Source organism: Strigops habroptila, chromosome 20 (assembly GCF_004027225.2).
Source record: "Strigops habroptila isolate Jane chromosome 20, bStrHab1.2.pri, whole genome shotgun sequence".
Lineage (NCBI taxonomy): Eukaryota > Metazoa > Chordata > Aves > Psittaciformes > Psittacidae > Strigops > Strigops habroptila.
In genome coordinates, this window is record NC_044296.2 from 3,607,766 (window position 1) to 3,633,030 (window position 25,265).

The 25,265-nt window shown below is 56.3% G+C and overlaps 1 protein-coding gene across 5 annotated transcripts; it reads left to right on the plus strand.

Annotated features, from left to right (window-relative positions):
- The first annotated feature begins 1,221 nt into the window (after positions 1–1,221).
- ZBTB7A (zinc finger and BTB domain containing 7A) lies at positions 1,222–23,531 on the plus strand. Of its 5 annotated transcripts, none has more exons than XM_030509454.1 (3): positions 1,222–1,348; positions 15,899–17,103; positions 20,593–23,531. In XM_030509454.1, the coding sequence occupies exons 2-3, from the start codon at positions 15,914–15,916 to the stop codon at positions 21,044–21,046; spliced, it is 1,644 nt and encodes a 547-aa protein (XP_030365314.1). In that variant the 5' UTR covers positions 1,222–1,348; positions 15,899–15,913; the 3' UTR covers positions 21,047–23,531. The 5 variants fall into 5 exon arrangements, with proteins under 5 accessions (XP_030365314.1, XP_030365313.1, XP_030365316.1 ...); XM_030509453.1 differs by lacking the exon at positions 1,222–1,348 and adding an exon at positions 2,335–2,661; XM_030509456.1 differs by lacking the exon at positions 1,222–1,348 and adding an exon at positions 2,899–3,316.
- The last annotated feature ends 1,734 nt before the right edge of the window (positions 23,532–25,265 follow it).

A 25,265-nucleotide genomic window follows, 5' to 3' on the forward strand; every position in this document is an offset into this window, starting at 1 on the left:
GAGGCTGCGGCGCGTGGCTGGGCCCTGGGGTGCAGCCGGCCCCCCCCCCCCCCCCCGTGTTGGGGCCCTACAGCCGTGTTTCCCCATCCTGCCTCAGTTTCCCCACCTCTGGAATGGGGTTAATGATATTGAGCCCCCCCTAAAAACCCCTCTGGGGGGCTCCCGCTGGCCTGGGGGGGACACACACGGTGGGGTGAATGCTCCATGTGAGGGGCCAAAAAGGGGAGAAATGGGGAATCCCGGGGCACTGTTGATCAAAACCTTCTCTTGTCTTTCTCCTCCTTTAATTAATTTTTCCTTAAATTATTACTAATTCCAGCGGAACCTGACAACCTGCAGGAATCCAGCTTCGAGGAGCTGTTCACTCTGGAGCGGAATGGTGGGGGGCTATTATAGCCCTGCAGCTCCGGTCCTGGGAGGGGGGGTGTGTGCTGGAGGTGTGTGTCTGTCTGTGACCCCCCAACCTGGCCCTGGGGCAGGCTGGAGGTGGTGGCCGTCCCCTGTCCCCTCCCCTGTCCCCACAGCACTGGCTTCGAGCCCACCACTGACCTTGGGCAGAGCTTCTCTGTGTCCCCTTCCCAGTGTGGGGGGGTCAGGGGACAGCGGGGGACCCTGAGGGACAGGGAGAAGGGAGGGGACATGCAGGGGGCTGGGGTGACACGGGGTGGGGGAGGGCACATAAAGGTGTCCAGTGGGGTGACACAGGTGGGTTTGGGGGTGTGGGGAGGTGCCCCATGGGGAGTCACCCGGAAGGGGGGATAGGACACCTTGTGGGGTGACACGTGGTGGTGGTGGGTGGTGACACGGGGGGGGTTCGGGGGTCGGGAGGAAGTGCCCTATGGAGTGACATGGGGGGGGTGGAGGTGACCTGTGTGGGGTGTAAGGTGCTCTATGGGGTGACAGGGGGGTGGGTCGGGGGTCCTGGGGCTGCCCCATGGGGTGACCCGCAGGGGGTGACCTGGGGTTTGGGGGCACCTTGTGGGGTGACACGTGGTGCTGGGGGGGGGGGTCCGGAGCTTTGGTGGGGGCTGCTCGAGGGGTCCGCGGGGGGCTCTTAAAGGGCCCCGCACCCCAACGCGGCCGCGGCGCGCTGCGGGGGGCGCCCCCCGCCGGCTGCGAGGCTGCGCCCCGGGGCGGGGGGGGGCGGGCGCGGACGGGGGGGGTGGGGGGGGCGGTGCGCGGCCCCTTTAAGAGCGGGGCGGCCCCGGCCGGAGCAGGAAGAGAGCCGCATACGGGCCTCGGCGAGCAGCTCCCGCGGGGCGGCCAGAGCCTGCTCCGCCCGCACGGCTCGGCCCGGCCCGGCTCGGCACGGCGCGGCCCGCTCCGCTCGCTCGGACCGCACGGCCCGGTACGGGGCTGGGGGGGGGGGGGAGAACGGCGGGGGTCAGGCCCGAGCCCGGGGCTGGGGGGGGGGTGGTTGAAGCCCGACCTCCCCCCCCCCCCCCCCCGGGGGCACCGTTGGGGCGGTGCGGGGTGGGGAGGGGGTGCGGGGGGCGCGGGCCGGGGGGGTTGGAGCGGAGCCGGGCGCTGCCCCCCCCCCGCATACGTTGTACTTGGCCGGGCCGGAGGGGGGGGGGGGTCGTGGATCGGGGGGGGGTGGGGGGGGAGGAGGGAAGGGCCCCACCGGGGGGGGTGGAGTGGGGGGGGGGGGTGCGCGGCGCGGGTGCTGCTGGGAGTTGTAGTCCGTCGTGCGCGCCGCCGCGCAGGTGCGTGCGAACGCGCGGACTACGGTTCCCGGCGTGCCCCGCGCGCGCGGCGAGTGGGAGGCGTGTTGATGGGCAGCGGGCGGGGCCAATTGGGGCGCGCCCTCCACCCCGCGAACCCCCCCCTCTCCACCAATCCCCCCCGCCCCCCCCCCCCCCCCGCGCCTCTCCCCTCCCCGCGCCCGCTTGGCCCTGCCCAATGGCGGGCGGCCGCGCGGGGTGCGGGGTGGCCGAGGACAAGCGCGGCGGGGCCTGCGCTACCCCGCGGGCGGGCCCGGCCCTGGGGAGGGGGGGGCCGGGCGGCGGCGGCGGCCGCGGGGCCGGGACCTCGGCTCGGCGCCCCCCGCCCGGCCTCCATGGCCGCGGCCCGCCTGGGGGAAGGGGTGGGGTCGTGGCGCCCGGCCAAGGCTCCCTGTGGGCCCGCGGCGGGGGGGGGGGGGACCGACCCGGCCCGGCGGAGGAAGAGGGGGGGCAGCCGGCTGCAGGGTGGGGTCCCCCGGGGCGTGCGGCCTGCGAGCCCGGCCCCGAGCACCCCAAGGTCGTCTCCGTTGGTGGTTGGGGGGGGAGGGATCGGGCCCGGCCGCGCTGCCCCGGCGCCGCTCCGCGCGGTTCGCGGTGGTTTTGTGCCGTTCCTTATCGGCCCCCGGCCGGCTCCGCACCCACCCCCGGGTGCTGAGGGGGGGGCTGGAGGCCGCGCGGTTCGTAGCGATAATCCCCGCCCCCGCCCCCCCCGCCTTGCTCCGCCTCGGTGGCTGCGGCCCTGGGAGCTGGAGGCCGGGCCCTGGGGGGGCTCTGCGGGATAAACCTCCCTTGAGCTGCGCAGTGACCCGCGCTGGCGGAGCGGGGCATGAGGGGCGGCATCCCGCACCCCCCGCAGCCTGGGCAGGGCTGTGACGCTTCCCGGTGCCCTGGCTCTTGAGTTGGAGGTGACAGGTTGGGAATGGAGATCGTGCTTAAGGTACCCGCAGCTCTTGTGCTGAGCCCCCGCGGGAGAGCTGGAGGTTCCTGCTGGCTTCCCCGGGGGGTGCTGCAGCTTCTGGGCAACCTCATCTAGTTGAAGATGTCCTTGCTCATTGCAGGGGGGTTGGACTAGATGAGCTCTGAAGGTCCCTTCCAGCCCAAACCACTCTCTGAGGCTGGTGGCAGGAGGCAAGGGCACGGGGAGATGGCTGTGGTGACCGTGGTGTGGAAGCAGAGGCAGGCTGCTCGCAGCCCGGGGAAAGGGCTGTGTTGTTTCAGTAGTGCAGGGAAAACCCTTGGACCTGAACATGGAACGGGACTCCTGGCACCTGGGACTTCCCCTTTACCAGTACTTCTAAATCCCAGCGTTCCCATGCTGGAAGTGCCTGGTGTGCACCCACAGCCTCAGCTCCTGGAGCGCCTCTTACATGCGGGGCAGCAACAGTTTCGGCTCAAGGACTCTTGGGAAGAGTTTGCTACCGGTCTGAGTTCAAGATTAGCCTGTGCCCGGTACTGTTAAACGTCTCTGCTATCGAAACCGTAACTCATTATATAAGTGCTTTATAGACACGGGCAGAGGAGGTCTCTGCCTGGAAGAATTTACAACCTAATGAGGGCTGAAGTTGTGTGCAGCGTAGCAGCGGAGCTAAAAGGTCATCCCATGGCTGTAAAAAGTTCCTTTTTCCTTTCTTTTTCTCGAGGAAATGTTTTATTTCGGAGTGTTTCTGCTGGTCCCAGTTGGAAGGGGCAGCAAGTGGCCGCTTCTGGAGGCCGATCGGGGTGAGCTGGGCTGGTTTAGTTCTGGGGGGGGTTGCTGGAGATGTTGTGTTTAAACAGCTTTAAAAACAAAAAGGGGGAGACGGAGAGAAACTGAGCAGTTTATTAGAGAGGAGCCGTTCTTGTTTAATATTCATTCTGGCCCCTGTTTAGGCTTGTTCTGGTGAAAGAGGGAGTGAAGAGGCGCAACCAAAACACTGGTGAGATGGTGGGATTTTTCCACCGAGCCTTAATTGCGTTAGTAACTTGGGGAGGGTTTTGCAAGGCATGAGCTCTTCATAAACTCGGCGGTGAAGGAAAGTAGTTCTTCGCTTTCTGCTGACCTGCAACTCTTGTTAAGGCTTTATTTCTGCTTGCTTGCTTTATTATTTGCTCTCATATGCACCTTGTGTTGTGGCAGTGGGCTCGATGATGAGCTTTAGCTGTGTCGTGGGCTTCGCGAGGCGAAGAGAGGTGCTGGGTGGAATTCCTTTGGCTCGGTGAAGGCAATGGGTTTGCTTTTGTGTTTTGGGACTTTGAAAGCACAGTTGAAAGTTACAGTTGTTTTCCCAGCGTGAGAACCTGGATGTCGGCTCGGGACGCAAATCAGGGAAGAAATTTATGCCGATCCCAAGGCTCTGTGATGGTTTGTGTGCGCTGCCTGTCTTACTCCAGACATTGTTTGGTGCCTGAGTGCTGAGGTTTAACTCTTTAGAATCGGGTCCCCAGCCTAAAACGTCAAGTCGTCAAAACGAAAAACTGGGGCTGGGAGATGTCTGCGCTTGAGATGGAGCCTAAACTCTTGAGAACTGGGTTTAATCTTGATTAAAACTGACACTTGAGGGTTTTTTCCCAGTCTTGGGATGCTGCGTTTATGGAAAGAGAACTTCTGCGGCAAACAATTAGAATTCTACTTGTTATCTTATATAGTCAGAGCAATAAATTGTTGCTCTTCACTATGCTCTCAACCAGCCTTAACCTCAAATTTGAAGAGTCTGGTTTCAAACTGTAATTAAAAGCCTTTTGATGGGGAAAAACTCAGGGAAAGGGGGAAAGGCGGGCAGGCTCTAGGATGAAGGGAAGTGTTTGTACCCAGTCCCGTGACCCTTTGATCCACACCGGTGTGTGATTGTGCTCGGTGCTGCCTCCCGGTCGGCGTGAGCCGGTTCCCCATGTGTCTGTCCCGATACCTGTGCCTGGAGCATCCCGCCGATCCCAGAGGAGCTCTGGCAGGACGTCAGAGCGGGAGTAAAGGAGGTCAGACAAGCGTCGGGATCCTCTGCGAGTATCCAGGGACAATTGTTTCTCGCCCAGCTCCATGGCCGTATCGTCTTCCCTCGGTGCATAGTTTCAGTTTCCCTGCCTCCCTGGTGTCACTGCTGGCTCCTGTAGCAGCGCCCGGACACGGCTTCCATGGAGCACACGGAACAAAAGTGGTTTTATGCCTCAGATGGTGGTGGGGCTCCTTCCCCTGGCGCCCCGGTTGTGTGAGGCACTTGTGAATGTTCCTGGGAGCCTGCGGGCAGCAGCTCTGGGATGCAGGTGGAGGGGAACGCTCAAGATCAGCGTCCCCTCCGAACGTGACAAGGTGTGAGAAACTGGAAACTGGTGCGAGCTGCCCCGTGGCTGCAGGTGGGAGCCAAGGCCACGGTGGTGAGATGAGCCGCAGATCCCCTGGCAAGCAGCGGCTTTCTGACGCCGCTGCTTCGCCGACCCCTTAAAACATGCATCCAGGAGGAGTGTCGGGAGCGTGATCTCCCTGGAGACAGCCTTTGCTGTCTCAAATACTTTCCATCGAGCTCTTCGAAGCCACGCACGGATCCGCGTCCCCTCCCGGCGCTTGTGGGTGGTTTCTTTGCACCTTCGGGACCATTTTTCACCTTCTTCCCACCCCTGCAGCTCTGTAATTCCCATCTGAAAGCACAGGAGATCCTCTCCCCGCTTTTGGAAGCGCTGCTGCCCTGCTTAGTGTCACAGCAGAGGATGCTGCAAGCGTCCCGGTGCTGCGTTTTAACTCCTTCTTGCCCGCTGTTAAACTCCAGTTGTGCGCCCTGTTTCCTTCCTGGTTCGTGCACTTACCAAATTCTCACCAGCAAACTGGAAACCAGTGAGTAGATATCTCTTTTTTTTTCCTCCTGTTTGCTTGACTGCCCGCCCAGCCCAGAGCTGGGCAAGCATCGAAAGTGGGCTTGTAGCTACAGGTTGCTGCTCTCTAGTTACCCGGAGCCTCCTGCCCCAACAGGCAGAGTACACGCGGTACCGGTTCAGCGTTCCCTCCCTTCATCCCTGTTGTGTGCTGAGGAGGGAAGGAAAGGAGCTCCATGGCAGGACAGCGTTGGTGGGGATGAAGCGTGTGGCATGTTTGCTCTTGGGATTCGCTTTTGCACGTCGTGTGGAGCCGAGAATGGCGAGACGAGCGCTCTGTTTATCCACAAACTAGGAATTACCTAAGGGACTGCCCTGCCTGGTACGCTCTGCTTTGTCAGGAAACTCCAGTCTTAGTCTTTATTTATTTTTCCATTTTTTTCTCGCCCTTCTTTGTAGAAAAGAGGTCTTTGAGGTGCCATTTGAAGCACTTGGGTTAGTGCTGGACCTCCAAAGCTGAGGGCAGGGGGAGCGAGGCAGGAAACATCAGGGCTGTCAGAGGGGGAGGATGACGTGGAGGCTGCAAAGGGGAACCTGTGACATGGCTGTGGGGTGGGAGAGGGATGGGTGGATTTGGGGCTTGGGAGGAGCCGGGGTGGAAAGCAGGGTGTGCAGGGAGCAGGTCGGGAAGCAGATGGGGGTATTTGGGATTTGAGCAGTTCTTACGGTTCCCTGTGTTTGGGAGATGGAGAGGAGCTGTAATGAGGGAGGGGATCGTGGGGTGAAGGGACAGTTGATGTTGGCCTTTCTCAGGGAAAGGGCTGCTGGTGACTTGGGGGGATTTTGGCCAGAGTGGGGAGCGCAGGATTTGGCCTCTGAGGGGGAGGAGGGTGTGTAAACACCCGCAGAAGCCCTTGTTTTCATCCAGCCTGATGTGCTGGTGGCCCCGCAGCCCTCGTGCTTTGCCCAGCGGTGGGTTAATGCTGGCGGCAGCTTTGCTTCTTCAGGACGAGTCTCCAGTCGCTCCCTTTGGCGAAGGGGCCGAATCCTGCCTTTTTGAAACACTGTCAGCTTATTCCTGCATGGATCCTGGGGCCTTCAGCCTTATGGGGCTTTTGAGTTGGAAAAGAAACCTTCCCTTTCCGTATGCACCGTGCTCATAGGCAAGAGCTGGTCCTTCCGCCGGGATTGAAACACACGGTTTCATGTCTTGCGTTCTTTTTTCCCCTCTGCATGCAACTCCTGGGGCTTTCTGCAGTATTCAGGAGCACTCGGGGCTGAATAGCAAAGGGGTTGGCGTTGTGCAGGATCCCCCGAAGCCCCCGCTGTGGCTTTGCAGGGAGCTGCTCTGTTGCCGTACGGCAGCAGCGGAGCTATGTGGGAGAGAACCCGTCGGAGGGCTGCGGCAAGAGGCGTGTGGGAACGCTTGGGCTTGGCTTTTGAAGAGTTTGTTTCAGCAGCAAAACAAGCAGCTTCCATTAACACCGGGGTGGCCTTCCCTGCCCGTAAACCAGGCCTGGGTGTTCTCTGCAGGCTGGGGGCTGCGTGTGGCTCGGATGAGGAGAGGAGCAAGGTCTGGGAGCAACTGGAGTGAAGGCAACTGAGAGCCTTGCTGAAGGTGGGTTTGGGCAGGGTCTGAGGGTCACTGGGTGGCTCTTGGCCTCCTCAGTGGATGGTGGCTCGTTTCTTCTTAGCATGGAGAAATTCCTGTTCCTTGGTGGCCGTTGGTGCCGCTCGGTGACAATTCCAGCACACAGACCTCATCTGATGGAGCCGGGACCATCGTGTTGAGAAACACCAAGGCACATCAATGATGCTGGTGCCGGGGGTGCTTCTAGCACGAAAGTAAACCCCTGCACCTCCAGAATTTCAAGGGATACACGTGGGGTCCTTGGGTCTGTGACTGCACAGGCTCGAACCGAGGCACATTCCTGCTGGATTAACTACGGTCCCTGATGACAAAGGAGAAAATTGGCACGGAGGTCTGGGTGGAGTAACCAGTTCAAGCTCACCTTGCAACATCACAGAGGTCTCGGGACGTCCTGGTGGCTGCTGTCAGTGCTGAAAAGTGGGTGGCTTTGGGGGGTGGCAGCTCGGGGAGGCTCTTTGGCTGCGCTGGGATGGGTCTGGTGCATTCAGGGCCGCGGTGCTTTGTGGCGTGACATGGCAGCAGGAGCAGACCACTGCTCTGTCAGGATCTAAGGCTGCTTCTGGGTTCTGCCAGTAGTTGATGCTGCAGCGGAAACCCAACTTCCCCGTGTGCTGTGTGAGGCTGTGCCGTGCCCTGGAAGGAAATCCCTTCCCAGCAGTGGGGATCTGCAGCGTTGCAGAGCGTGATGTTTGGTCATCCCTCGTCTGGTTTCTTCATTGTGGAAGTGAGCTGCCAGCATCTTCAGAGACAGAGCCACGCTGTGATGCATCTCTGTGTGGTGAATGCCAGCAGGTCGAGGTGAAAGCCCATAGCCATTAGATTCTTCCTCCACAGAGGGGACATCCAAGCTGGATGTGAGGAAAGAAATCTCTACAGGGGGTGGTAAAACACTGGCACAGGTTGCCCAGAGAGGTGGTGGCTGCACCATCCCTGGAGGCATTCCAGGACAGGCTGGATGTGGTTCTGGGCAACCTGGTCTGATTGAAGATGTCCCTGCTCATTGCAGGGGGCTGGACTAGATGAGCTTTGAAGGTCCCTTCCAACCCAAACCATTCTATGATTCCATAGCCCTCATCCTCAGAGGTGCCTCTCCAGGCATTCAGGACATTCAGGGAGCCCTGTGCACTGCGAAGGTGACTCTCCCTTTGCTGATTCTGGTTTAACTCTCTTAGTTAGCAGTAGTAATGCTCTCAGCATTGTGGTTGGGCTTAGCGGTTGGAGCCTGGATCGGCTTACGGAGTCCGAGTGGGGAAGCAGGGAGAGAAACAGGGATGGGATTGCTGCAGGGGTAGTTGTTTGGTGGGTTTGGTGTTGAAGGCGGTAGTGGTGAGCCCTTCCCTCAGCAGCACTTGTCCTTTCACTGTCCATGCTGCTAGAAAAAAGCCACATCTGGCATGTCCTTTCTCTTCTAGGCCATCATGTGAAAAGCACTCAAGCAGTTTGAGAACATGAAGAGCAAATCAGCCCTTTCTTCCTGGCGTGTTCTGTGTCCCTCATGATTTCCTCTAGCGCAGTGAGGAGTCCCAGACCTCTAGCATCTCCTGAAACAGCACCACAGAGACCAGCTCCGCCTGGGTAGTGGTTATCTCCCTGCTCTGGTGCGGTAGCACCATCTCTTCTGCTGCTTGCCTTGCAGCCTGCCTCAGTGATGGGATTTAGGAGTCCCAGTTCCAGTGGCTCTGGTTGTGGCTTGGCACAACTGGTCACTGTTACACCACGGAGGTGCCTTGGTGAAGTTCTTCTCTGCTTCTTCCCACTGCTGACACAGGGGTGAGGGCTGGGAGAGGGGCACATTTGAATACTGGAATGATTATAAATGGGTTGAGGTGTAAAATTTAAATTGGCCTCTTGGGGATACCACGGTTTGCCTGAGGGAGCAGGGAGATTGCCGAATTCCCCACAGAACCTGTCTGTCCAGGAGCTGCTGGGCGATGTGTCACCTTGATGAGAGCCTTGGTGGTTGTCCCTTGGTAGCCCGGTTCGATATCCAAGCTGAAACGCTGGTGTAACATGGGCTTGGGACTTCTTCATCCGAATTCTTCAATGCAGCTCTTCCAGCCCAATTTAGATTCTCTGCCAAATATATCAGACCTACGCAGGCTGCTCTGAATGAGCACAGGATGCAGCCGTTCCCGAGCGAGGAAATGGCTGGCTGGCGACTGGGGAAGGGCTGTCCTTGCTCCACCGGCTCTGCAGATCTGCCCCTCTTGGCCAGCCCGAGGAGAGGAGAACACCACGGCAAAGCCAGCTCTTGGCTCCGCTCCTGCCTCTGAGGTGCTCTGCTGTGGGAGGGGATTAGTATTATTACTGTATTTTAAATAGGAAGGAAAATCAAGGTTCTTTATTACTTGTGGTCATCAAAGTTCCCATGATGCTCATTGAGGGTCTGAGGGGCGTTCAATTCCAGCGCTCCATCCAGACTTCAGTGGGAGCAATTACCAGATATTCTTCCTACCAGAGTTCCCTTGGCAGCAGCTGCAGGATGTGGGATTCTCCTTTCCTGCCTGAACTTCTGTGCTGCTAAATCCTGGTGCGTCCTGCCCTGGAGATTGTTGTTTCTGTAGTGTATTAGGTGTTTCTTCCTGGTCGATATATAGCTCATAAAGTGCTTTGGCTCTCCTAAGATGAAGGATGTAGCGGTGGAAGGAAGGGTGGTTGATGTATCTGCAGGGTTTTGGGGTAGATTTGCTTTTACCTTGGGCAGCTGCTTGGGATGAAGCAGTCCTAGAACACGGGTTCACTCTGCTGGAGCTTCCTATGCTGCCCAGGTATTTGTTTCTAGACAGTAGGGAGAGGCAAACCTCCCTGGCAGGTCTGACCTGGCAGTGGCAAGGAAAGCCCCAGCTCGTTTGCTTACCTGATAGTGGTGCGAGTTCATCAAGTTGGACTGAAACGAAGGGTGGTTGCTGTGACTGAGGAGCTTGGGCTGCCTTGATGCCGTCACAGCATCTCGGTTGCTTTTCCACTTCATGTTCAATTTGAGACATCGGAAAGTGGGATGCTCGGAGAGCTCTGAACTTTGGAAGCATCAGAAGTGAACACTTTGAGGAGCCAGTGGAGTGGTAGTTTGGGCTGGTTATGTGCTCAGGAGCCCAGTGCCTGCTCAGGAGCTGACTGAATCCTCATGATGTGACCAGTTTCGTTCCTTAGACGAGCCTTCCTGTTGTGAATCCAGTGATTAGAGCTGTGGTAACAGAGACCCTGCACTGAATAAAGGGAACATGATGCTTCCCAGAGTCAGGGCCTTCAGACAAGGAGTTCTGGGAGCTGGAGGGGTTGGAAAACAGAGTCGTATTGTCCACCAAGAGCCCGCGGATATTTGCAGGATGCTTGTTCTGCTCTGATCTCTTCACTTCAATAGCTGCATGATCTTGGTCATGCCATGTGTGTCCTCTGGTGTTTTACCCTGCGTGCGATGTCCTGTCGAGACATAAGGAAGCTGGAATCCCCTCTTTGCTGTTGGTGGCTCAAATACCTGCTAAGCACAAAAGAGATCTTCCCATTGCATTGTCAAAAATTGAGATTCATTTAAAAAAACAAAAAAACAAAAAAACCAAAAAAACCACTTGCTTTTATTTGATCTCAATTTTGCCACCCAATGCAGTCGGCTTCCGTTGGTGCACAGGGTCTTCCTCTCGGGAACACGCATCTTTTGCAGGTCTGCATAACTCAGATGGTTTGGCACTAAGCTGCCAACAGCACATTCCTTTAGAGAGCAGTTGAATTTTAATAGCACCATAGAGTGGTTGAAATAGTGACTTCTCCCAAGCAGGCAAAACACCCTCCTTCATTTCCTCCTGCCTACCACCTTCCCACCTTCTTGGCTTTGTGTTGCTCCGTGCTAGGTGTGTTTCCCCGGGCCTCTGCATAGTTTAGGGTGGATCCTGGGCAGAGGGAGACCTGCTCGGGCTTGTCCTTGAGCTGTTGCAGAGCTTGGTGTCAGCAGAGACGATGGCTCATGCTCCGAATGGCCTGAGAGCTGCCTTTTATCTCGAGGGATCCAGGCTTGCCGATGTGGCCGTGCAGCTGGAAGAAGGAAAGAGGGGAACTGGGATGATCGCTCCCTAAATATAAAGTGAAGAGACAAGGGCTTGCGTTGTGTGACCTATAATTGGGGTGAGCTATTCATAGGGAAAAAATGCCCATTTCTCCGGTCGGTGGTGAGTGAGGGCTGGGATAATGTTTGGGCCTTGGGCAGCAAACCACTGCCTTTTTTTTTTTTATACATATGTGTATATATAGCAACATTATTTTAATAATTCTTTTCATAGCAGTGTTTCTGCAGAGTCTGCCCTCGCTGTCATACGCACATTTCCTACAAGAACCTGGGCACAGCAGCTTGTGATCCCCATTCCTTGGGTACCTTTGAGCAGCAAGAGGCCAAATAACCACTGTACTGTACTATGTACTGTACAAATAACCACGTGCTGTAGCCCAAAAGGCAGTTACTCCCAGGAAACCTCGTGCTGGCGATTGTAGAGGTGCCCTAAAGCCATTTTGCCTCGTGCTCGGTGGAAAAGGCGACGATAATTTTCCCCTCCTGCCCCGAGCGGGCGCGTGTTGTTGCTGCAGCTTCTCCTCTGTGCTGCTGGAGCGGGTGGCACCTGCAAGGAAAGGAGAGCTCTGCCCTTTCTAAAGTGCTTCGGGATCTCTTCCAGATGAAGAGCACATCGAAAACATTCCCTGTTACCGGCTCAGCAGATGTGACTCAGCTCTTCACCTGATACCTGCGCATTTCAGAGCCCTTCCGAGCTGCTCAGGTTCCCCGGTTTGCCCAGTGCAAAGAGGCAAAAGAGAGAAAGGAAAAACCCCAACCAAACCACTGAGGTTACATGGAAAACTAGTAATTAAGCAGCGTTTTGTCAGCACTTTCGGTTGTGATCCCGTCTTAATGTGGTCGTCTCATTTGAATGTCAATGTCAAATTCCACAACTCCTGTAGGAAAGCGATGGGGTGACATCCCGCTGGATGCGGGTGCAAGCTCAGGGGTTTCGGTTAACTCTGTTCTGCTCTTCTGCAGTTCCTCTGGTAGGTTTGAAAGGAGCAAGTTGATAACTTGAGTTTAAGAAAAGAACCTTTTAGTGTTGAGGAGCAGCATCAAACAAGAGTTGGCCTCAGTGCGGAAGTGGTTGGATGTGGAACAGCCGAGGTTGCCTTGAGCAGCATCTCGGGGTTCTGCACCACTTCTCGCACAACAAAATGACATTTTTCCTGCCTGGAATCAGGCTGCTTTTGTGTTGGGCTGAACTCTGGAGCTGGGAATAGCCAAAACTCACTTGAGTTGGTGTCTTGGAAATGCAGAGCGGGCTTAGCAACGCCGAAAGCCGAGTTAACTGAGCAGTTAGGGATGTGCCTTGTGTTAGGCCAGGCTTGTAAATAAGGTTTGTAAATACATTTGAGAGCTCTGGGGTTGTTGTAAACTCCCTCTTTCAACCGGGCTGTATTTTAAGTTGATGGTGCTCCCTCAGCTGCTACGAGTGATACGTGAGGGCGAGTTCCAGACATCTCAAACACAGACACTTTGGGGTGAAATGTGGCACCTTTGTGACCCTGCAGAGACACACAGTCTGGGACAGTAAGTGTGTGATGCTGCTGGGTGTACAGAGAGAAAAGAGCTGCCCGGGAAATATAGGTCAGTAGTTGAAGCTCCCCCTCGGTGGCCCATTCAGACCTTACTCTTGCCAAGGTAGGGAGCTGGCTGGCTGTTGTGCCAATGGCTTTCCTCACTGTCACCTGGCCATCAGGACCTTTCCCAGAGGATTTTGCCCATCCTGCCACTGCGGTGCTGTGTCCTGTGCCTGCTCTGAGCATGAGCAGAAGGTGGGGAGGTTCGTTTTGTGAACCTGGGAAGGTGCAAGGCTCTGTCTCTTGTTGCTAATCCCCAAGCTTTAACACTCCGGCCATTCAGCCCCTTGACAAGGGAGCAGGGTGTGATTTGAAGGGCTCAGTCTCTGTCTGTGGCTCGAGCATTCCGGGTGCTGCAGCCGTTCCTAGGGGGCTCAGGGCAGCCCCATCCACCCCTCGGCCACCGCAGACGAGGGACACAAAGGGCGTGTTGTGCGAGGAGAATGAGCTGCAAAGTTGTACAACTTTCCATGCCAGCCCTCGGCAGTCTCATGACCCTGCCGCCGTTCCCACACTGTCCGGCTCATTGTGCCACCCCCCTGGCTGGGGTTGGGGGTGACCTTGCTGCACGGCCTGACTTGCTCCCCCCAGATCCCCGAGGTCCCCAGAGCCCGGCTGTGTGGGTGATGGAGCTTGGCTGCCCACAGGACTATTGCCCGAAGCTTCAGAATGCTTCACGCAGCTCAGATTCTCTTTGAGGGGTTTGGGAAAGCTTTGTAAATCATCTAATTCAGAGGGGAAGCAGGGGGAGGGAGGCTCTTGTGTCATTTCCAGGGCCAGGAAGCATTTGGGAGGGGGGGGGGCAGAGGTGTCAGACACATTTTTTTGGGGAGCAGTGTGCTGTGGTGGCTCAGATCAGGGGGGTTCAGGGAGCTCTGGGGCTGCCCTGGTGGGAATGAGGCAGTGGAGGCTTCCCCCATGGTACCCCAGCCACTTGGGAGGCCAGGAAGGGTCCCTTGGACCCCCTGTGGATGCAGAGATGCAGTGACCTTGCCCAAGGTCACCCCTGAAGCCGGTGCCCGCATTCGGAGCTTTCCTGGTCCCCAGGCAGTGCTCAGCCATCAAACAGCCCTTTCCTCCCTAGCGAGGGCTCCTTATCTTAAAAACCCGTGAACTAACAGCTCTGAATCCAATCTCTGCTGCTGCAGGAGCCTGGGAACCAGCTCTGGAGTCGGTGTCCTTGCTCCGGGCATCCCGGGAAGCTGCTTTGCTTCCATGCTTGGGCTTCATGGCAGGACTTGCGCCCTGTGCATCCTGCCCGGCTTCTCGGGCTCTTCCCTCCCACCCTGGCCCCCTGGCACGTTTGCTGGTTTATACATCACTGGTGTTTAATATTAAGGGTTTTCCTTCAGAGCGGTGTCACACGGACTCAGAACTGCCCTCTCCTGTGTTTTCTTTGGATAAAATAAGGTGCAGAAATTCCTTTTGTGTGTTGTTTTTTTTTTCCTCTTGGATTAACAAAGCTTTTAAAAAACGAGAAAACACAAAGAACCCCTGAGAAATGTGCTCGGAGCCCGGGATGGGGCTGGCTGCGTGTGTTGGGAAGCCTGTGTTGTTTTGCAACCTGGTTGCAAACATGGTGCTGGGAGTCGCTTCCTGTATAAATTACTTGGGTTCTGGATGTGCTCCTGACTCATCCATCCCCCCCTGTGTCATGTGGGGCAGCTGCTTCCCCCTGTGCCTCAGTTTCCCCATCTGTAAACTGGGGACCTTGGTACTTACACCGGTGCCAAGGTGCTTTGTGAACCAGATGACTTATGTCTTGTCTTCTCTTGATCCCAGTGCTTGGGGTGGTGGTGATAAAATATATTGATGGAAAGGCAGACAGCATCTCTGCTGCAAGGAGGATGGGGGTTGACTGCTGGAGGTGGAGAGGAGGAGAACATCATTCCCAGTTTCAGGAATCAGTAAACCAGGGCTGGGCAAAGTTGAGGGTCTTCTTGTGGGCAGGCAGAGCGGTGAAGCTGGTTTTGTTCTTGCCTGTGTTTGCCCCAGTGCCCTTCTCCCAGCAAAGGGGGATCCCTTTGGAACGGAGCTGCTCAATTCGCTCTGGCTTCTTCAGCCTTTGAAGAGAGGATGTGTTTAAAGCCAAGTGGATCCGTTTCTGTTGTGCTGGCGTGTCAGGGGTGACTTACTTATCTTTTCCCAAGCAAACCTGTTGTAAAGAGCGTTGGAAAGAACTGCGGCTTCTGCTGAAGCCTTTCTGAGATGGGGGCTGGCGCCAGCTCCGGGGCTCACCCTTGGTGAGACCGGTCTCCTCTCTGGTCACTGCAGGGGCTCCTGCTCCTGGGGAAGGTGCAGTGGGTGCCTCGGGTTTGGGTGGCTAAGCTGGTCTCTGCAGAGCTCAGGCTGGGGTGGTTGATGCTCCCCTGTTCCTGCACCCTGCCTGCAGACCCGGGGACCCCAGGGACAAGCGATGGGAATGGTTTTCCTGGTGATGCCCCATCCCTGGCAGTGTTCAAGGCCAGGTTGGACACAGGGGCTTGGAGCAACCTGCTCTAGTGGAAGGTGTCCCTGCCCGTGGCAGGGGGTTGGAGCTGGATGAGCTTTAAGGTCCCTTTCAACCCAAACCATTCCATGATGTGATTCTGCGACTGTCATGAGTTTGGCTGGGCAGAGCAGAGCTGAATGAGCGTGGGACCCTCCCAGTAGAAGTGGTGGGATTGGGAAATACTTGCATAGGTGGACTGGCATCCAGTGGTGAGGCTCAGGCCGCTGTAGCCCAAGGCCGGGCATGCCTGCCAGCTCGGTCCAGATGCAGCCTGGCTGTATTAACCCTGGTCCTTGCCAAGGCTCGCTTGCTGTGACCCAGATCCGTGCTAATTCAGCTGTCCTCCCAGACTGTAGCTTGGGAGCATCTGGGCTGCATTTCTCCTCCTTCCCAGAGCGGAGGTAAGCATGGATCCGTCCTCGCCTGCTGATGGAGGCATGTCTTAGGTGTTGCGCAGGATGGTGGGCTTGATGATGTGGAGAGGAGCCGGTAGCTGGTGCTTGCTGCAGAGCACGCTGGCATCAGCAGATAGGTCCCTGCTCTGCGTTGGGAGTTTGCCCGTGCGATGTGATGCCTCCAAGCAGCCAAGGCCTCCGCGACTCACTGTGTTTCCTTCTTCTCTCGTAGCCTTTTGCATCGAAGATGGCGGGTGGCGTGGACGGCCCCATAGGGATCCCTTTCCCTGATCACAGCAGCGACATCCTCAGCAGTCTGAATGAGCAGAGAAACAACGGGCTGTTGTGCGACGTGGTCATCTTGGTGGAAGGCCAGGAGTTCCCCACCCACCGCTCCGTCCTGGCGGCCTGCAGCCAGTACTTCAAGAAGCTCTTCACCTCAGGGTTAGTGGTGGACCAGCAAAACGTGTATGAGATAGACTTTGTGAGCGCAGATGCCTTGTCGGCTCTGCTGGAGTTCGCTTACACCGCGACCCTTACTGTCAGCACTTCAAATGTCAATGACATCCTCAACGCCGCCACACTGCTGGAGATCCCGGCGGTAAGGGATGTTTGCACGGATCTCCTGGACAGGAAGATTCTGGCCAAAAATGACCAGATGGATACAGTAGATCAAATTGATCAAAGGAACCATCTCAGAGCAAAAGAGTACCTGGAGTTCTTCCAGAGCAACCCCGTCAATGGCCATCAAGGCAGCTTTCCGTGGACCAACCCAGAGTTGAGAGACCTTCAGAGACTGAACTTCCGAGGCCAAGAGGAGGAGGAGGAGGCGGACTGCAATGGCATGGACTTCTACTCGCAAGCCCCCCTAAACGAAAGACCAAAGGCGAATGACTGTGATCCTGACAGCAACCCAGCCATGTGGCTGGACAGAGAGGAGGAGGAGGCGGCTCCTGGCTCCATGTTTTCACCTTCTCAGAATGGACATTACAGCAGCCGTGGCCTGGCCACACCGGGAGAAGAGGAGGGGACCCCGGGGGGGACTCTGGACCAGCAGGAAGCCGGTGACTCCCCCAGCTTTGTTCCTGCTGGAGCGGAGACGGAGGATGATGCAAGGGAGGTGGATGGGATGGCTGCGAGCGCCCTGCTGCAGCAGATGATGAATTCCGTGGGGAGGCAGCAGCTCGGGGAGGACGACCGAAAGGATGACGATGGGGTCATGGATTATTACTTGAAATATTTCGGCAGTTCGAACGAGGGCGATGTCTATCCATCCTGGTCCCAGAAGGTGGAGAAGAAGATCAGGGCAAAAGCATTCCAAAAGTGCCCCATCTGCGAGAAGGTGATCCAGGGAGCCGGCAAGCTGCCGCGCCACATCCGCACCCACACCGGCGAGAAGCCCTACGAGTGCAACATCTGCAAAGTCCGATTCACCAGGTAAGGAGCGGGCGGCCGCTGGGGAGAGGGGCTGTCACACACAAAACCAGCTCTTGGCTTTCCCCAGGCGCTCTCACAGGACTGATCTGGGGCAATTTTATCTTGCCTGCTCAACTCATTCCCATCCTAACAGGCAAGTTGGATATGAAGGCCAGGGTTTGCCAGAGAGATGAGCAATTTGGGTGCCTGACTCTTGAGGTATCTCAAGAGGCCTGTCTTGATAGCCACTGCCACAGCATCCCAGTGTCCTGAATTGCTGAGCTCTGCTGGAAACCTGGCCAGACCTGGGCTTCTTCAGAGGCCAAATAACGTGGTTGATGAAACAGAACAGCAGCCCTTGGTATTTCCATCATGGCTGAGGTGCCCAGGGTTGAGGCAAGAGCTGGAGAGTTGTTTAGAAATGGCTCCATGGGGTGCCTGAAGCACTGGTGGCTGGTAGTTGGGTTGGGAAGAGGTTGGACCCTGCGCTGCTCGTGTCCAGACTCGGCCAACCGTAATGTTCTGAGCGATGGTGGCCCCGAACAACACACAAACCCCGGTGGTTCAGCTCCCTGGGGGCGTTCTCCTCAGCCCTGTTTCTAATCAGGGTTCCTCCGCTCCTTCCCTCCGCCATGGGAACACTGAAGAAAGGGGATATTGTTTGGATCCCTGTGGTTCACTCGAGTCCGCGCGTTGCAGCGCCGCCTCCTCTCTCTGCTCTCTGTGGCTGAGCTGGGGCTGGGGTCCCACCCTGGTCCCCCCCCCCAGCCCTGCTGAGGGGCTGCGTGGGCTGCCTGGCGCAGGAGCCAGACTGCTTGTCCTGCCTGCTGGAATATTCCTGGCCTTGAGAGTGCCGACCGCTTCCCTGCCAGCGCCACCCCTTCCCCAGAGCCTCACTGAGGTCCATGGGGCAGCCCATGGACGTGGCAAGTGAAGCCGATGGGGCTGAGCCATGGGCAGGAGGCCGCGTCCTGCCCCACGGCGCTGCCAGCCCCCTCGCCGGTGCACACCATGGCCGTGGCCGCACCCAGCCCCACGCTGGAGAGCTGAGGAATGCAGATAATGGCGGGGGCAGGATGCCAGCACCCGGCCCTGCGCTGGGCCCTGCCACGCGGCACCTCCCTGCCCAGCGCGGGGCCCGAGCCCTCCGCCACACCTGAGCGGGACAAGGTCCTCCTGCGGATGGATGAGCTGGAGGATGTGGGAATGCCACGGGGTCCCTGGAGGCTGCTGGCGCTGGAGGGGAGGGGGAGAGATGAGGGGAAGCATGGGGCTTCTGGGGAGGAGGGCACTGATGGGGCAGCACCAACCTCATTGCCAAGCGGGATGTGGTTCTGGGCAACCTCATCCAGTTGAACATGTCCCTGCTCATTGCAGGGGGGTTGGAAGTGGATGAGCTTTGAAAGCCTCTTCCAACCCAAACTATTTGGTGATTGCTTTTCAGTCTCGCCCTCCTCCTGTGGGTATGGGATGGGGACCTGCTCCCCTTGGCCTCCCTGTGAAGAACAGGGGGGAAGCGCTCTCTCCCAGCCCCTCCAACCAAGGCCCTTTCATACTATACCAGGGCTGTGCTATTTTCCAGCCAAAATACCTCCCCCTGCTTCTTCCTGCAGCTGGCATTTGGGCACGGAGAAGCCTGGATGGGGACAGAGGCACATGAGCTTGGCTCGGGCACTCACACCACTTATGGAACATCCTCCATGAGGCTGCAGCTGGTTTCCAGCTCCCTCTGCCCTCGGGTGCCACAGCCCTGTCCCCCCAGGACAGGCTGCCATGGGGTACAGCAGAGTGTGGCCATCTCAGGCCGCTGGCCCAGGTCTCCTCTGCTCTGGGTTGTTCTCAGCAGTGCTGTCCATGAGTTGCTTTTTGCTGCGTCTCCCGCAGCACCTGGGCTGTGCTCAAAGCCTTATCTCAGAGGCCTCTGATGTCAAAATGGGTGCAAACCTGACCCATGCCCTCCATCAGCCTTATTGCCTGCCTTTGCCTTCCTTCTCTGTGCTCTCCATCCTCATCTCATCGGGTGACAGTGCATTGCTTGAAAACTAATCTCTTCCCTTTGCCATTAAAAATGCTGTGTGTCATAGAATCATGGAATGGTTTGGGGTGGAAGGGACCTTAAAGCTCATCCAGTTCCAACCCCCTGCCACGGGCAGGGACACCTTCCACTAGAGCAGTGGGGAAGCCTGGGCAGGGGGAACCTGCTGGGAGAAGTGCTCCCTTGTCCTGCAGGAGCGTTTGGGGTAAAGGCTGTTTGGTTTGGGGTGTTCCCCTGCCACCCCCTTGCTGGGTGAGGACCGGAGCCCGTCGGTTCACGCTGACTTCTGCTTCCTGGTTCCTCTGTGTTGGCAGGGGGAGGAGCGCTGATGGCGCTCTGATAAATCTGCTGAAGGAAAAGCAGAGTGATTTCATAAAAACGATAACGATTTATACAATTCTATAAAGAAATCCTATTTGAAAAGCAGTTTTGGTGTGTACCACGTTGCTTTAAGCCAGGCCTGCCTTCCCAGCCCCTTTGGGAGCGGTGTTAAAACCAGAGGCGGACACGTTCTTAGTGTTTTGATTCTTCCCTGAAGGTTTAGGACTTCCTGGGGCCTCGTGCTGCTGGAACTTGCCCCCATGGGTGAAGGCAGCAGTGGTTGTGCTGCACCAGACCCTGTTCCATAGCGGAGAGCTGGGTCCCCGGTGCCGAGGGGCGCAGTTCCCGTGCGGAGCTCCTCGCTGAGCCACGCGCTCCGTGCCTGATGGGTTTTTCCTCCAGGAAGCAGCGAGTCCCCGCGGCTCACGTGGCTTCGTTGGCCTCCAGCCCGGCTGCTGCAACTGCCCTCCCCTGGCTCCGGCGCGCTGCGGCAGCACGGCCTGCCCGGAGCCAGCCCCACGCTGCGCCATGCTCACACCCATACCCGGGCTCGGCCCTGTGGCCAGCTCTGGGCTGCAAGAGAGACATTGAGGTGCTGGAGCGGGGCCAGAGAAGGGCACCGGAGCTGGTGCAGGGCCTGGGGCACAAGTGTGATGAGGAACGGCTGAGGGACCTGGGGGGGTTTAGTCTGGAGAAGAGAAGGCTCAGGGGGGACCTTCTCGCTCTCTGCAACTGCCTGACAGGAGGATGGAGCCAGGAGGGGGCTGGTCTCTGCTCCCAAGGAACAAGGGATGGGACAAGAGGAAACGGCCTCAAGCTGCACCAGGGGAGGTTTAGATGGAGATTGGGAAGAGTTTATCCACCAAAAGGGTGCTCAGGCATTGGAACAGGCTGCCCAGGGCAGGGCTGGAGCCACCGTCCCTGCAAGTGTTCACACACCGTGTGGCCGAGGCCCTCAGTGCCATGGGTTAGCGGTGGCCTTGGCAGTGCTGGGCAGCGGTTGGGCTGGATGAGCTTAAAGGTCTTTTCCAACCCCATTGATTCCATGACCCTGCATCAGGCGATGCTCAGCCCCGTCCCAGTGCGTGGGGATGAAGGCAGACCCCCCCCAGCTGACCTGCCCTCCCCTTCCCTGTCCTTTGTGTCCCCCGCAGGCAGGACAAGCTGAAGGTTCACATGAGGAAGCACACGGGGGAGAAGCCGTACTTGTGCCAGCAATGCGGCGCCGCGTTCGCTCACAACTACGACTTGAAGAACCACATGCGCGTCCACACCGGCCTGCGGCCCTACCAGTGCGACAGCTGCTTCAAGACTTTCGTCCGCTCCGACCACTTGCACAGGCACCTTAAAAAAGATGGATGCAACGGTATTCCATCCCGGAGGGGCCGTAAACCCCGGGTGAGGGATGCCGGGGGTCTACCCACCACCCCGCCGGGGAATCCTGAAGATGGAAGTTTCCCAACTGGTGGGGAGAGTCAAGAATCAGAGGACACCCTGCAGAGGAACGGCCAGGAGCAGCAGCACTTTGAGGAGAATTCAAATAATGAAGCATCAGGATTGAATGTAGCAGGAGGGTCGTCCGAGGGTAACACGCAAGGACTCTCCTAAACCAAAAAACACGAAACAGAAAGTGTCACAAAAATCTAGTTAGTAACTTTTCCTCCCGTTTTTTCTCTCTAAAGATGTTTCTCTCCCTTTTTTTTAAGAAAAAAAAAAGAAAAAAAAGAGAAAAAAGGAAAAAAAAAAAAGAAAAAAGAATATATATAATGTTTCCAATCTTCCCATCGTAAGCAGGGCTCCCCCGAGGATCCCTCAGTAGCCAAGGACCTTTTCTTGGAAAGGCAGACGCTAGGAAGCACGGGGTGGGGATGGAAAGTGGCTCTGTCACATGGAAAAGAGCTTCCATGTAAATCCAAAGCTTTATTTTGTGTCCAAACACACGTTAAAAAGAAAGAAAGAAAAAAAAAATAATAAAAAAAAACCTATTTCAGAGAGAGATCTATTTAAGAAAAAAAAAGCAAAAATAGCAAAAAAAAAGTGGTAGGAGAGGAAGGGCTCGGTCAGGGCGGGACACGGTGCCTGGAGCGGGGCCTTCCCCACTCCGCTCTATGGGAAGTCAGAGCTCCAGCGGTGGCTGCTGCGTCCCGGGGCAGCATCCAGGGACACGGGGGTCAGGTTTTTGGGGTGAGGGCTCAGGGTCCGTCCCAGCAGCCCCGTATGAAGGTGGGTTTGGCACCAGGGGAGCGACGGCGGCGGCTCCGGGGAGAAAATTGCCGAAAATTGCCTAAAAATTTGCCTAATCATGTGAGGGACGAGCAGGAGTTTGCAGGGCGCCGGGGTGGGACACGCGGTGCGGGGACACCCCGTGGTGGGGACACCCGTTGTTGGTGTGGGGGCACCCAAGGCTGGGGACAGTCAGCAATGGGGACACCCCATGTTGGGAACACTCTGGCATTGGGGACACCCAATGTTGGGGATACCTAATGTTGGGGACCCCCAGTGCTGGGGACACTGTCACCACCAAGGGTGCCCCCATCCCCATCCTGGGGTGTCTGTCTGCTCCCGGGAAGGAGCTGAGATGGATCCGGATCCCACCGGCCCCTTCCCAGCACCCGCTGCCCCAGCAGAGTTTGGGGCTGGGTTGGGGGGGCCCCAGCTCCTTCCCCCCCACCCCCTCAGTCTCTGCAGTGGGTTTTAGGCACCGGCCGGCACAGCCGAGCCCCGAAAGCACCTAAAAATGGCAAATTCCTTTTGGAAAAGGTTATTTGAGGTCTCCCTTGAAGGGGCAGGAGGCCTTTGGGCAGGGAGGGGGGTGATGAGCTGCAGCACCCCGCTCCCCCCAGCCCCCCCATTCCCAAAAAGTAAATATATATATATATATAGAGATGCTCTATGGCTCGAGAGGCGGGTAAATACCCCTCGGGGTTAGCGGAGGACGATGAGAAAAGGCACCTTTCAGCTGGTCACCTGTTTTCTAAATGCACATTTTTAAATGAAACGAAACAAAACAAAAAAAAAAAAGAGATTTTAAGCCCTTTTATTTTAAAAAAAAAAAAGCACTTTTTAGATTCTCTTCCTTTTATTTTTTGGTTTTATTTCCTTTTTTTTTTTTTTTTTGGTGTTTTCGTTTTTACTTTCAAAAAGCAAAGAGCAGGTTTTTTGGCCGAATGTATTTTGGAGAGGGAGTGAGAGGGGAGTGTGTGCTGGGGGGGAGGGCTGAGTGGTGGGGCTGGGGGAGAGATGGATGTTTTATTTAATGCAGAAATAAAAACAAAACGGAAAAAAAAAGCAATAAAAAAAGAATTAAAAAAAAAAAAGGAGAATTAAAAAAAAAAAAACCACAAAAAACCATGATTAAAAAAAAAAACACAATAAAACAGAAAAAAAAATACAAAGAAGTCTTAGCACTTTGCGATGGAACGGGTACTTTGAGCTCACTTTATCTTAATTTAAAAAGCAAAAGCAAAAAGATGTTTACAAGTGAAAAAAAAAACCAACTTCTACGGAAAAAAAAAGTTATTAAAAAAAAAAAAAAGAAAGCCTAAATTTATTTTTGTAAGAAAAAAAAAATAAAAATGTGTATGTATATATATATATATATATTTAACAAAGAAAGAGAAAAACCAACAAAAAAACCCCATAGGCAGAATCCCAAGTTGTAGTTCATGGAGCCCCAGCAGCCGGCAGTGGTGGGATGGGAGGAACGGGGCTCATTCCGACACCAGGCTGAGTTTTAAAGGCAGAAATCCCACGGAAGCTCGAATTCCGGGCGGGAATGCCGGGGTTTGCTCTGGGGCTGTGTGTTGTTCATTTCTCCCCTTTATTATCATTTTAAGTTTATTCTATTTTATTTCTTCGATGTTTTCTAGCCAGTGCTAGGCCAGACGTCGCTCCGGACATTGTGGGGGGGGACCCCATGCTCCCGGGGCTTTGTATCCCCCCAGAATTCAGATCCGGGCATCAAATCCCTTGGGAAGAGGCCCAGATAAAACCCCCCCCCGCCCCTCCATGGGCTCCTCTGCGTAGCACTGGCTAATTCTGGCATATGCAAAAAGAAAACCCAGCGCGGAATTGTAAATAGACACTTACTTGAGGTTCTTTATCGTACTTGTTGTGGTATCTCTGGTCTAGTTTGTGTTGATTTGATTTTTCACACACCCCCCCCCTCACCCCCAGCTCCTCGCTGCTGCTTCCCACCCCCCCCATTCCCGGTCCCCAAAGGAGCCCTGGAAGTGTGTGGGGTTTGGGGCACTTGAGGGATAAACCTGCGGCTCCCTGGGGCTGGCAAAGCTTGGGCAGGAGCGGGAATGGGAGAGAGGAAAGAGGGGAAAGGAAAGGGGGAATCGAGTAAGGTGGGGAAGTGAGGGGAATAGAAAAGAAATAAGAGGGAATAAAAAAGAATTCATGGAATCCCAGGCTGGTTTGGGTTGAAGGGACCTTAAAGCTCCTCCAGTCCCAACCCCTGCCCCGGGCAGGGACACCTTCCACTAGAGCAGGTTGCTCCAAGCCCCTGTGTCCAACCTGGCCTTGAACACTGCCAGGGATGGGGCAGCCACAGCTTCTCTGGGCACCCTGTGCCAGCGCCTCAGCACCCTCACAGGGAAGAGCTTCTGCCTAAGAGCTCATCTCAATCTCCCCTCTGGCAGGTTAAAGCCATTCCCCTTGTCCTGTCCCTACAGGCCCTTGTCCAAAGCCCCTCTCCAGGTTTCCTGGAGCCCCTTTAGGCACTGGAGCTGCTCTAAGGTCTCTCTTCTCCAGGCTGAACCAGCCCAAGGAGGGATAAAAAAGGAATAAAGGGAAAAAAGGAAGGGGAAAAACAAAGAGAAATTGGGAGGGAGGGGGAGAGGGAAGGAAGAAATAAGGGGGAATAAAAAAAATAAAGGGGAATAATAAAGGGGGGAGGGTAAATAAAGGGGGCTAAAAAAAGAGAGAAAAAAGAAATAAGGGGAATAAAAAGAAATGAGGGTGGGGAAATAAAGGGGGAAGAAGAAAGGCGGGGGAGAGGGAAAAGAAAAAAGGGGTAAAAACAAAGAGAAAATGGCAAAAAAAAAGGAAGAGGAAAGGTTTAGTCTCAGGATTCCCCACAGCGAGAATGTCCCCAGGCCTGTGACAGCCCCGTGTCCCCCCCCCCCGAGCCCCCAGCCCGGCCCTTGCTGGCAGCACTTGAGCACAGCTTCAGTTTGCACTAGAATAAAGAAAACAGGCAAAACCTCCCCAAAACCCCCCCCCCAAAACCCGCAGGTTTGTCCCGTCCCGCCGCCCTCGTTCATTGTCGTGGTTTCATTTGGGTTGATTTCAGTTGATTTGATTTTGGTTTGATTTCTGCAATTCAGGTTGTGACAAAGTGTTGCCAAAGATCCTGCTGAGTTAGGCCAGGCCGGGAAAAACCGGGAATAAACCAAAATGCATTAGACATTCCCAAGCCCTGGCCTACCCCCCCCCCGACCCCACAGGTGCCGCTGATGAGGGAAAACAGAGGGAAAATGAAGCTTTTTTGGTACAAAAGAGGTAAAAAACCCCTCTGAAACCTCCCCCTGCCCCACTGTAAGGCTGGGGGGGGGTGTGTGTGTGGGCATGACACCCCCCCCCCCCCAAAGTGGCTGGTGACGGGGTTTGGGGTGTATTGGTGGCAATGGGGAGGCTTTGGGGGGGGGGCATCTCCTTCCTCCCCCCAGTGTAAAGATGCTGCATCCAGCCCCACTGGGGGCTTGTAACCCCCAAAATGGGGCTGAGGGGGGCGAAAAAGTGGGGGGGGGGTCTTACCCACCCCCCGCTCCCCCGCTGGGCTGTGATGGGGGGGCTGGTTCTTCTGCAGGGTAAAGGGCTT

What these genes read in the sequence shown, in the direction of transcription:
- ZBTB7A (XM_030509453.1), top strand. An exon ending in TGCAAAGTCCGATTCACCAG is followed by an intron (nt 17,104 to 20,592) that starts GTAAGGAGCGGG and finishes TGTCCCCCGCAG; the next exon opens with GCAGGACAAGCTGAAGGTTC.